Source organism: Electrona antarctica (assembly GCF_951216825.1).
Source record: "Electrona antarctica genome assembly, chromosome: 2".
Taxonomy (NCBI): domain Eukaryota; kingdom Metazoa; phylum Chordata; class Actinopteri; order Myctophiformes; family Myctophidae; genus Electrona; species Electrona antarctica.
In genome coordinates, this window is record NC_136807.1 from 53,241,823 (window position 1) to 53,254,968 (window position 13,146).

At 44.7% G+C, this 13,146-nt stretch overlaps 1 protein-coding gene across 1 annotated transcript; it reads left to right on the forward strand.

The window, feature by feature from the left end:
• Positions 1 to 6,080: 6,080 nt before the first annotated feature.
• LOC306939056 (chemerin-like receptor 1) lies at positions 6,081 to 11,094 on the forward strand. Its single transcript, XM_079523521.1, has 4 exons — positions 6,081 to 6,290; positions 8,249 to 8,332; positions 9,559 to 9,838; positions 10,599 to 11,094. Exons 1-4 carry the CDS (start codon positions 6,088 to 6,090, stop codon positions 11,079 to 11,081), a joined length of 1,050 nt encoding a protein of 349 aa, XP_079379647.1. The 5' UTR covers positions 6,081 to 6,087; the 3' UTR covers positions 11,082 to 11,094.
• Positions 11,095 to 13,146: the final 2,052 nt, after the last annotated feature.

The window sequence follows — 13,146 nt, forward strand, 5'->3', positions numbered from 1 at the left end:
AATATCGATGGCCTCCAACTGTATATAATATATAATATATGAATGTACTGCAGTGTGTACTGTACATATCACCAGCGAATATATGAATAGTTCTACAATTTAGTATGAATGAAGTACAGTCTCAAGGGTTTTGCTTAACAGGCATCTGTCAAAGTTTGACAATATAGGCCTGCCCTACATTGAATATAATGTGTGAAGTGAGGGGCGCTCTTATCATCATACGATCTCATTCTGGCCAATCACAATTTGCGACCTCACTTTTGTCTTTAATGTTTGTGTTTACACAGACCCTCAAAGATGGACATGGAAGGGGCTAGCACTCCTCAACAACAGTACAAATTGGTTAGGTGATGGTCCATTTGGTGCATTTAGCTGGTTTAAAACAAAAAGTGTGTTTTTTTTTAATTCATTGCGTTTCATTTTTTTCCAAGGTGGGAATCGAACCCACGACCAGCCCTGACCTTTGGATCCTCAGCGAGCATACCTAAAATTGACACATACCTAAAATTGACAAAGTCACAATTTTGAATGAATCTATCGTGTAATGTATACTATAAAGAATTTGGATGAATCACTGGGGAGATGCACAACAACAAAGGCCTTTTGCGTTTTCCATCCTTTCCACATTAGTTTTTTTCTTCTTTCTCCCTTTCTCCTCTTTTTTCTTCTTCCCCTTCCCCCCCTTGGTAGGCGAATGTTCCCTTCGCCTGGCGCAGTCGGTAGTGCTGTCGCCTCACAGCTAGAAGGTCCTGGGTTCGATTCCCGCTGTGGGCGCTGGGGGCGTGTTCCCTCCTCCGCGTCATCAGTGCCCATACCCGAGGCGGGGTTTGGCGAAAGGGCCTTTCTGTGTGGAGTTTGCATGTTCTCCCCGTGTCCCCTAGGGTAGGTACCCTCACAAAAAAGCATGCGGTAATCCTGGTCTCTAAACTACCTCCCCCAGGCCAGCCGGGGCGCCTGATGGAGGGGAAAGGAACTGGTCGGAATAACGTGTTACTTCCACGCGCTACGTCCGGCCGGGGAAATTCCCCCCTGTCAGGTGAAAAGAAGCAGCTTGGACTCCTCATGCATAGAAGGAAGCATGAGGTCAGTCCGCTGCCCCCCCAGGTTGGCAGAGGAAGTGTAGCGCCCAGGATTACATTCGATAATTGACACTGGGTGGAAAAGAAATGTGTTGCAAAATCTGGAGATGAAAGATTATAGGAAACAACACACAGCAAAGTTCGTCGGGATCGGGATTCGAATCTGCGACACACTGTCATGCTGGATTGGCACCCAAGACACCTGGGCCGATGGGACCGCTAAGCCGGCCCGGGCCGTAGAATACTGTTATAAGGAGATGTATAGAGCAGCTGCGGGAGTATACTGGCATTGAACACTGATGCCTGCATGTCACAATGTGGCACAGGAATTCTGTGCCGTGTTGGAGTTTGGAAGCGCTCGTCGAAAGTCACTGAACGTTCGTACCTGTTTCGGATTTGCACATGAAGCAGGAAGCAGCAGCACAATGCGTTAATGAAAACAAGTTCTTCCAAACTCCAACACCTTTTCTAGACAGAAAGTAGCATAACATGTCTATGGTGGATTCTTATGAAACAGATTGAAAGAGGATAATTCAATGCGCATGCACGCACGCACGCACGCACACACACACACACACACACACACACACACACACACACACACACAGAGAGAGGAAGAGAGAAAACAAAAGAGAGATTCACTGGGGTATTTTTCTTAATTTTTTCTTCCTCCCCCAGCTCACATCTGGTGTGTGGGCGGGGCAGAGAGGCTCCTGTGAACCTTTTGGGACTCCCATCACTTTCTGGGTTGGTTCTGGTGAACAGCAGAGCGGGCGGATGTGGCTCAGGAGGTAGAGCAGATCGTCCAATGATCCCTGGGTCGGTGGTTCAAATCCCGGCTCCTCCTGTCCATGTCGAAGTGTCCTTGGGCAAGACACTGAACCCTACATTGCCTCCAATGAGTTGGTCGGTGTGAGCTTGCCAAAGTTGCCACCATTGGTGTGTGAATGTGGGAAGTGAGGATGCTGGCATCGACTGTTCGCCGCTTCACCTCCCAATGTATGAATGAATGAACCATTGTAAAGCGCTTTGAGCACTTGGAAAAGCGCTATAAAAATGCAATTAATTATTATTATTATGAACACACACTGAACATATAGACGTATCTATCTAGCACAGTGTCAAGGACCCCCAAATCGACATTTATTACGCCACAGACCCCCCATTTGAAAACATATACCAGTGACACCGATAAGGGAGGATTTGTACTGCTCTAACAGTGATTCCGAAACAAAAAATGTCATTGACCCCCTGTTTCACACGGCCCCTACACACTGTAGGAGTTTTAAAGTTATCTGCGAGTCATCAGATCGTATTTCACACTACAGGAGTCATTATAATCTGTGTGGCTTTCACACTAAACGATTGGTCGCCGACTAGGGATAACACACTTCAAGAGTTCACCAAGATGCGATCCAGACCCGATATAGGCTATAGGCCTACACATCATTTGTTTTTTTATTCCAATTCATTTTGACATCTCACGCACGTGCAGGATTCCGTGATACAAGCGCGAGACAGACACAGGACGCCTCTCTCTCTCTCTCTCTCTCTCTGCGTGCACGCCACACACACACACACACAGGATAGCCAGGCTACACAGAGCGAAATGTTTGTGATACCGTGTAGCCTACAGCGAGACAGGACGTTAAATCTTGATTTTCATGAAATAACTCTGTCTCTCTCTGCACACACACACACACACACAGAGAGAGAGAGAGAGTGCACAAGGTCCAAAAGTTTGCTCCGATGCGGTTTTATCCACATTATTCAAGTGAAATGCGTTGGTTTTATAGACTATTTAACAGCAACATTGGGCTAATATAGCTACCATTGTACGACACAGGACAGGTATTTACCCAAGGAATAAAGGTTATACATATTATTATCATCTATCGATACAGTCGACGACCGACCGACAGACAGACAGACAGTGTCAGTGAGTGCTCTCATTGGCTGCAATACAGGACTTCTCGGGACGCGGTCGCAACACATTTCATACTGTACGATGTCCAGTCAGCGACAGAGCCAAATATCAAACCTGCTTGATATCCAGAAACGGTCTGGGAGGCGTCGGCGAGCATTTTTATTGGCGCTATAGCTTCTCGCAGAACCTTTCACACACAGCGAGCAAAACCTTGGTGATCAAAGCCCGATCTTGCGTCAGATCGGGAGTTTTGTCGGCGAGCGCCATGGTCATGGTCCCCGACAACATAACCGGAGCAAATATCGTGCAGTGTGTACGAGCCATTAGTCTACGGATCCCTGATTTAATGGCATTTCTATCTCTGGTACCCCAATTTATATTGTAAAAACCACTATTAATTTAACTTGTACACTCTCTGAGTTACAGACCTATAAGGGTCCATTTGGTTCCTAACTATCTCTAATTGAGCTAGGGACCCCCTGTAACTCCCTCAAGTACCGCTAGGGGTCCCCGGACCCCACTTTGGGAACCCATGATGTAGCGGCAGCAGCAGCAGTGGTGGGAAAAGTGTCCTCACGTGTCTGACCTACTGTGAGTAATGGAGTATCAATACTGCAATGTGGAAATACTCTGTGAGTGAGGGCACGGTCGCACCACAAGAGATACAAAAACAAACTGCTCAGTTATTGAAAAGCATGGTCAGGCCCGGGCTGTTGGCCTAGCGGTCTGGGCACCTTAGCCTGGGGTCCACCTATGCTTTCTATGGCATAGGCAGCTCCCGGCAGGATCCGCCGGGAGAGTCTAGACGCAGCTGCGCGACATGAGACTAATTCATTAGAGCGACAGAGAGAGAGAGAGAGAGGAGTGTCTGTGTGTACGTGTGTGTACGTGTTTCAAAAATGATTATAGTGGAGTAAAATGTACAACATAGTTTGCCTCTGAGATGTAGTGGAGTAGAAGTAAAAGTATTGAAAACTGGAAATGGCCTCAAGCATTTTCTTAAACAAGTACTACATTGAGTAAATGCAGACACGTGCAAGGGGGGCTTATAGGCCCCTGCCCTCCCCCTCCCATCTTTCCCGATTTAGCATAATATATCAATTGTAGGCCCACTACATTTCTGGTGTGAAAGGGCAAGAGGGACAGAGCCCACAAAAAGACCCCCACCCCAAAAAAAAAAGAAATGGCGCGCGCACACACATGCCCTGTTCTTGGGTTTGGGCCCCTGCCTCCTCTGTGCTCTCTGCACAGCCCTGAGTAAATGTACTTAGTTACTTGACACCACACATATCTAGCAGCTTTTAAATCAAACCACATTGTTTCCTCCCACGCTTTAAGCTCAGTCTCTCTCTTCGGACGTCCGTTTAGACGAGGTATTTCATTCATTTATATGGATGTTTGGGATTTGTCCCACCCTCGATAGAGCGCCGGCTGGACTCTCAAACACACACACAGGCATTGAGCAGGACATTCAGTTCTCTGCTTGACATCGGCCTTGACCACGCTGAGAGAGGTGAGCTGTTTTTACTTTTTATTCTGCTCTTTATACTTTTTAATCTACAATTATAGGTCAGTATTGAAGGAGGCATCACAGCAGTGTAAATGTATAATGTAATACATGTATAATACATGCTTAGCCCTAGAACTCTAATAGTATATATTACTTGTATTGTGTGTGTGTGTGTGTGTGTGTGTGTGTGTGTGTGTGTGTGTGTGTGTGTGTGTGTGTGTGTGTGTGTGCGCGTGTGTGCGTGCGTGCGTGCGTGCGCATGTGTGTATATATATGTGAGCAAACTGAGGTATTCCGCTCTAATGTTTCAATATCAAATAATCACAATACATAAGAGGCCTATAAAAACGTAAGGCCATATAATAAGACATCATGTCGGCAAAATGAAAAGGTGGGGAAATTGTTGAGAAATAATTCATAACATGAAGAAATTAACTTCTGTTTTGGTCCAGCCATTCCATCCCTGGAGCCTTGTCATGACTGACAAACCCCCCGCCCCCCCTTTATTTTTATTTTATTTTATTATTGAGTGGTGCTAGCCACTCCTATATAGACAGCAGTGTGTGTCCCCCATGTGCACGTGTCCGTCCGTCCAAGCACAGAAATAGCGTTTGTTGAGAGTTGTTCTGGTATCGGTTACTCAGGCCGATACCACCCTCGATTACTCGTACTCGGAACTCGCCCCGATACTTTGACCCGAGCACCACAACATCCAATTGACACTAGGCTGAACGAATGCAACGGGAGCAAGTCTGACCCAACACTGCAGCAAATCGCCAAAAACAGCCGGTCTACAAGCATAGATCGGAGATCCATCTGCATCTGTGAGAAAAAGGGGGTAAAATATGTGGTTACTCAACAAAAATAAAGTACTCGTATCGTTTAGACGAGGTATTTCATTCATTCATTTATTTATTTTACCCCTCTCTTTTCTCTCTTTTAATTTAGTCTGCCATTGATAATTGTTTCTGTTAATGTGTTTATAATCCATTATTGTCTTCTCCGTTTTTCATATTTGAGCTCTGTCTGAACTCTCTCTTAACGTGTCATCATTGATGTTGTCTCCTCCTCTCTCGACGTCTTTGGATTGACTCCTGTTGTTAATTATATATGGATGTTTGGGATTTGTCCCACCCTCGATAGAGGGTGGGACAAACGCACACACACAGGCCTTGAGCAGGACATTCAGTTCTCTGCTTGACATCGGCCTTGACCACGCTGAGAGAGAGGTGAGCTGTTTCTACTTTTTAATCTGCTCTTTATACACACTACAATTATAGGTCAGTATTGACCTATAATCACCTATTGACCTATAATCTCACACACACACACACACACACACACACACACACAGGCACACACACACAGGCTAGGGAGGAGAGCTTGTACAGTACAGTACAGCACAATTACAGTACAGCACCACTCAGTTCAGACGGGTCAGATTTTTTTTTTTTTTAATCATGTTTTGTTATTTCAGGTCTCTCAACAACAACAACGACGCCATGGATCATCTGTCTGGTTTCAACAGCTCCGAAGACTACCGTCTTGAACTGTTCCATTCCCTGGACATCATGTGCTACGTGGTCTACGGCCTGGTCTTTGTGGTGGGCGCGTTGGGGAACGGCGTGGTGGTCTGGGCCACGGCCTTCAAGCTGAAGAGGACCGCCAGCACAGTGTGGTTCCTCAACCTGGCGGTGTCTGACCTCCTGTTCGCTGCCACGCTGCCGCTGGGCATCATGCACCAGGCGCTGGACTTTGAATGGCCGCTGGGCAGGTTTGTTATGGAAGGTTTTTTGATGTCGGTATAAGTAATAAACAGATCAGTGTTGATTTCGTCGACTAAGACTATGACGCAAAAAAATGTTCGTCGACTACCGTTTTTTTCACTGACGAAAACTAAATGGAAACTAAATTAAAACTAAGGTATGATGACTCTTGACTACTAAATATGTTGACAATTTTGTCGACAAATAAAAACTAGACTCAAATGTTTGGAAGGGACTAGTGGACAAGAGATCCAGTACAAGTCATTTGATGTCGCGCTCATGGCTGAGGGAAGTAGGGGTGCTGGGGGGGCTGGAGCACCCATTTAGGCCTGACCTCAAAATTTAAAAAAATCCTCCAGTTTTCTGAAATAAATATGTTCACGATTCCTCAAAAATAGCAGACCTACAAGCTCGTAGCGCGCCACTCGGTGGCGCGCTATGAGCTTGTAGATCTGCTATTTTGCAATAGCTAAATTATAACATAATGTTTAAAACACCAAAAGGGGTTCCCGCCCAAAATGGGTTAACTGTCCTTTTGCGCAGATCACGCAAACCTCAGCAAAAAGAAAAGGACAATATCGATGGCCTCCAACTGTACTGTCCGTTTAGACATATATACCCAGAGGGAAAAAAACAGATGGTCATGGACTTTATTCTGAGCGAGTCAGGCTGTCTGTAATGAATTTGTCATGGACGAACTAATGGCTAAATGGTGCACTGCATTTATAGGCTACACTACCTCCATCCAGTCCATCACACCAGCACTTGCTCTGGGTGGTGAGCTGGCCTACCACAGGAGAGCTGCGCATGGCCACTGGGCAGGTACACGGGTGATAATTGTGTTGCTACATTAAAGCATTTAGGCCTGACGTCGAAATTTAAAAAAATGTCTTCTAAATTTTGACAGTTTTCTGAAATACCTCATGTTTCTGTATCAGTGGTGCTCAATGTTTCATGTCAAGGACCCCAAACATTATATGTAATTGGCCACCGACCCCCATCTGAAAATATGTTGTTCCAGGGACCTCCTCAGAAGCAAAGATTTGAGTTAAAATGTAATAATATACTGTATATTCACTGTATAATATACTGTATATTCATAGCGCGGCACAGAGTGCCGCACTATGAACTTGTAGGTCTGCTATTTTTCATTGAGCTTGTAGATCTGCTATTTTTCAATAGCTAAAGTATAACATAATGCTTAAAACACCAAAAGGGGTTCCCGCCCAAAATGGGTTAACTCTTGAGCTCATGCTACAGTCAGGGGATATTAATAACATCTGGGAATACATTTCTTACCAAGAATTGTCTTCACCAATGTGTCTGTAAGGGTGTCTATCCCACATTGTTTTTTCTATTCAACCACCCTAGGGGAATTTTTGACAGCTGCTGAAAGTTGGGGTACCATCAAAACCAATATTAGGCAAAATGTTCTAAATGTCATTATAGAGGGTATGTGCATGCTTAAAGTGAATGGCACATCGAGTGGCAAATCGAGTGGCAAAGCAACATGCAAAGTGACTTTAGCATTGTTTAACGTTGTTTAATGCAATCAGATAGGACTTTTATGTTTGGATCCATGGGTTGTCAAGGCCAGAAAGTAGTTTTTTTGCCACTCAGTAGGCATTCCTGCATAACTTCCGGGTTTGATGATGATGTCACGCGCATACCCTCTATACTTTAAGTAGCACACACACACACACACACACACACACACACAATGGCGGAGGAAACCATGCAAGGCACCAACCAGCACATCGGGAGCAATTCGGGGTTTCAGAGTCTTGCTCAAGGACACTTCGACACTAACTCTGGGGGAGCCCGGGTTTTTTAACTGGGAACCTTGCGGTTCCTATCCGGCCACTCTACCCCCTGAGCCACCATAAAGGCCCCTTGCTGACGGTTACAAGTTTCATCTACATCTACATTAAATTAATCAATACCACAATTTGTTTTTACATCACAGGGTCATGTGCAAGCTGCACCTCACCGTGGACTCTCTGACCATGTTCGCCAGCGTCTACCTTCTGGTGGTCATCAGCGTCGACAGGTGGGTTTCCGTGGCATAATGTTAACTAAGTGCATTCACTTAACCCATTTAGATTCTACAAATGTCTTCTAAATCTTGACACTTTTCTGAAAAACCGATGTTTCTATGTCAGTCGTTCTCAAACATTTTCATGTCAAGGACCCCCAAAAATATATGTAATTGGCCACCGACCCCCATCTGAAAATATGTAGTTCCAGGGACCCCCCAGAAGCAAATATTTGAGTTAAAAATGTTCGCTCTGAAAGAATATATATCCAAAGGTTTTTCACGATTAAAAAAAAAATGGAGATCTACAAGCTTGCCGCGCTATGAGCTTGTAGATCTGCTATTTTTCAATAGCTAAAGTATAACATAATGCTTAAAACACCAAAAGGGGTTCCCGTCCAGAATGGGTTAAGTACTGTACTTGTGAGGTATTTGTACCTCACTTGAGTAATTCCAACTTTAACTTCTACTCCACTACATCTCGGTACAAATATTGAACTTTTTACTCCACTACATTGTTTTGAAACTTAACCACTTCAGCAATATACATTTCGGCCATTTGAAAATAGCAGATCTACAAGGTCACAATGTGTTGCGATGCGACACATTGTGAGCTCGTATATCTGCTATTTACAAATGAATAATATACATTTGAAAACTTGAAATTCTGCATGAGTACTCTTACTTTTGGTACTTGACTGAATTGGGAAAAAACTGTTGACTTTGAGACATTGTTTAGTTTCCCCCCCCCCCCCCCCCCCCCCCCCCCACAAACCAGCCCCTCACCTCTCGTCAGAAGCTTTAACATGGAGCCAGCATTGCGGGAAAAAGGCACAAATTAAATCCGAAATGTGGATGGCAGAAAATCCACCAAGGACAGCGATTTTAGGAGAAGAGTTATGAGAGTTTGAAAATCCACCTCTCCACTGCTCTCAACTGAAAATATATATGCCTTCCCATAGTTGGAACGGTGGGGCGTTGCTATGGGAACCGGACCAACGTTAAAGGCTTCCGTAGGCATCAACCATTATATAGACAGAGTCCACGGTGGGGTACGTATAATACGGACTTGGTATATGACGCCACCTAGCGTCGACGTACGTACATATACGGACATGGGAGAGAAAGAATTAAGAACAAGAAAGCAGTCAGTTCGATCATAAATAGCCTACTTTTGGTTCCATCATGTAAAGACACAACATTACACTTTTTAAATATGTACTTTTTTTCCACCACTGCAGGTGTGTTTCCGTGGCGTGGCCATCGTCAGCGTGGGTCCAGAAGAACCGCCAGGGCGGCGGCGCTTGGAGGAGGAAGGCGTCTTACGTGAGCGTGGCGGGGGTCTGGGCGCTGGCCGCGGTCCTCGACTCGCCTCTGTTCCTCGCCGCGGACACTCCGCCCAGCCGCTACGTCCTCAACTCCACCGAATGCATGGTCATGTTCAACAACTCCACCTCCGCGCTCGTCTCAGACTACTTCGAATACGAATCATCCGGATCAAACACCCTCGCGGTATCTCAGGTACTGTGTGTCATTTTCTTTGTGGAAAAAGAGACCCCCCTTGTAAATATCTGGACACTCGTATTGTGAATAATAAGAAAAGAGAGGCACTATACGGCTGTGCCGTTTGTAGATCAGATAAGAGAGACCCTACGAGTGTGCTGTTTGTGTGTGGAACGAGCTTCTGAATGTTCTTTCCTGCCTTGATCTCAACCTCTTCTTCCCTTTCTTTGTTTTCTTGGAAAAATAACTATGCACAAATAATTTCACCCACTGTTTGACTTGTTAAAACTGTGACAATAAATATGATTCTTATTCTGATTGAATGAATGACTTTGCATCGGGCGTAGTAGTAGTAATCCGTAGTAGTAGTAATTTATACTTCTGTAGAACGACGGTTCCGTTCACAAAAATATGAAGAATTTCGGTCTGTATAATATGGTCTGTTACTGTTTTTATTGTGTTACCTTGTAGGGGGTTAATTGTACTGTTAAAATAACTTGGAAAAATAACCATTAAAAACCAAGATGAAAAAGAATCATCCCTATTATCAATATTATAACCATATCATGATATTTGACTGGATATTGTCTGTGATTTGGGATATTGAACCATCGTGATATGGCATAAACGTGTTCTATATCGGTAAAATCGGTATCGGCAGAAATCAAATGATCAGAATTGGATTGGGAGCAAAAAAACGTGATCGGGACATCCCTAGTGATACTCTTGAAAAATGGTGACATCTGTTATTATGTTTTCCACATCACCCACCCTACAGGTTCGGCTCAACGAACGGGCCCTGAACGTCTCCTACTTCCTCCTGGGGTACGTGGTGCCTATCGTCGTCATCGTCTCCTGCTACGCCGTCATTCTCTGGAGGAGGAACGCCGGTGGCGGCGGCCGTCGCTCGCCGCTGGGTCGGCCCTTCAGCGTCGCGGCGGCCGTCATGGCCTCCTTCTTCCTGTGCTTCGGCCCCTATCACGTCACGTCGGTCTTCTACGCAGCGCCCGGGGAAGACAGCACGTTTGACGCGCTCCACGGGGAAGACAGCGCATTTGACGCGCTCCACGCCGTCTGGACGTACGTGGCCGGCTGCCTGGAGGCTCTGTACCGCTGCCTCAACCCGCTGCTGTACGCCACCGTGGCGCGGGACCTCCGGAATAAAGAGTCCGTTCTGGAGGTGCTGGAGAGCGCCTTCGCCGAAGAGGAGGAGCCTCGATCTGAGCCGTCCGCAGACCTTCCCCTTTCTGATAAAGAATAGGTCTCCATTCATCTTCAACCGCTTATCCACCAGAGAGCTCCAGAGCCCAGACTTCCATATCGATTAGTAATATTTTTTACGTCCCCTGTAGTAATGTGCTGACATGACTTAATAATTAATAACCATTATGGAATATGGATTATTAAATATATTACAGTTTTTTTAATTGATTTCATTACGGACATCTAATAGATAGCATCTCCCCATGGCCTATTTTTTTGAGGGGCGCTAGCCCCTCCTATAAACAGCTATAGTGTTTAACGTTTGTGTTGTCTGAACACAAACATTAAATGCCATTAACAATGAATGGAGAATTGACGTCATATGTGTCTGAGCAAATCAGACGGTATGTCGGTGGGAGTTGGGAACCCTTGGCCAATAAGGGACCACCATTCTTGATGACGATGATGTACGATGATGTATGATGATTAGACCAGTGAAAAAATTATTAAACCAGTAAAACTAATGATACTACTATTAATACTAATAATACTAATACTAATACTATTATCATTTCTAATAATGCATAATTTCATAACTAGGACATTGTGTAAACACACGCGCGCACACACACACACACACACACACACACACACACACACACACACACACACACACACACACACACACACACACACACACACCAAAACAAAATCATGAAATAATCCATGAGCTACTGTGATGCAATGTTTTCTCTTGACTTCATCGTGTCCGATGATGACCATCTTCTCCTATTTGTGAGTCTTCTGGTGTCGGTGTAGTCCAATCCAGGCTCCACAGTCACGGTTGCAGACCGGGCATATAAAAGCCGGCCGGCCATTGTGACGCATGCACGCACACACATACAGTATACTGTTATGTATGTTTTTAAATGTGCTCTGTAATCATATATAGTAGAGTGGAGCAACACCACAAGCAGTGAGTCTGTCTTTATTACTAATGCTACTGTTCATACTGTCAATAAACTCATGTAACAGAGAGAGGTAGGCCTACCTATGTTTCCACATCATTCACCAAATCATTATGTTTTGCAGCAATTATTTTGGGCCTAGTAGACAAAAGGTCCAGTCATGATTGTATTAGTTGAATGCATTTTACAGGACATCTTGAGTCGTCATTATATTTCTGTTCAGCTGAACTGCATGGTGGTCCAGACCTATCAGTGAAGCTAGCACACCATATCACGAAAACATGAATACAATTATTGGTGTCATTCTTTAGTGATGTATTTGTGCTACATTGTGCTGTACATTGTATCATTTGTGCTGGTATCATTGTTTAGATATTTTAAGTGATGTTTGCTGAGCCTTGGGGTCCAAATTGAACATAAATGGTCTTATTCTTTAGTGCTTTTGTGCTCTAATTTGTGCCATTTTTGTACAGCACAACGTACCACAAATCCATCAATAAAGAATGACACCAGTTTTATTCATGTTTTCATCATATGGGGTGATAACTTCACAAGCTCTCTATGCGTCGCATCGCAACGTATTGTACATCGGACATACAACAGTACTATAGTCATTAAGCTGCTAAACATGGAGTGGGCTGCATTAAGCAGGGGTTCCCAAACCTTTTCATGCCAAGGACCCCTAAAATGACACTCATTACCCTGCGAACCCCCCATTTGAAAATATATGCCAATTAGGACCCCCATAAGAGAAGATTTCTGTTGGGGTGTGTAGTTAGTCAGACTTGTCATGGACAGACTGGAAAACCAACGTTTTACCGCCATCTAGTGTTCACCAGCAGACACTGCGTGTGTCTGAAGATTATTTATTATGGGTGCTGTAAACCTTTTCAGGGACCCCCATCTGAAAATATGTTGTACCAGGGACCCCCATCTGAACATATGTTGTACCAGAGACCCCATCTGAAAATATGTTGTAGGCTACCAGGGACCCCATCTGAAAATATGTTGTACCAGGGACCCCCATCTGAAAATATGTTGTAGGCTACCAGGGACCCCATCTGAAAATATGTTGTACCAGGGACCCCCATCTGAAAATATGTTGTAGGCTACCAGGGACCCCATCTGAAAATATGTTGTACCAGGGACCCCCAT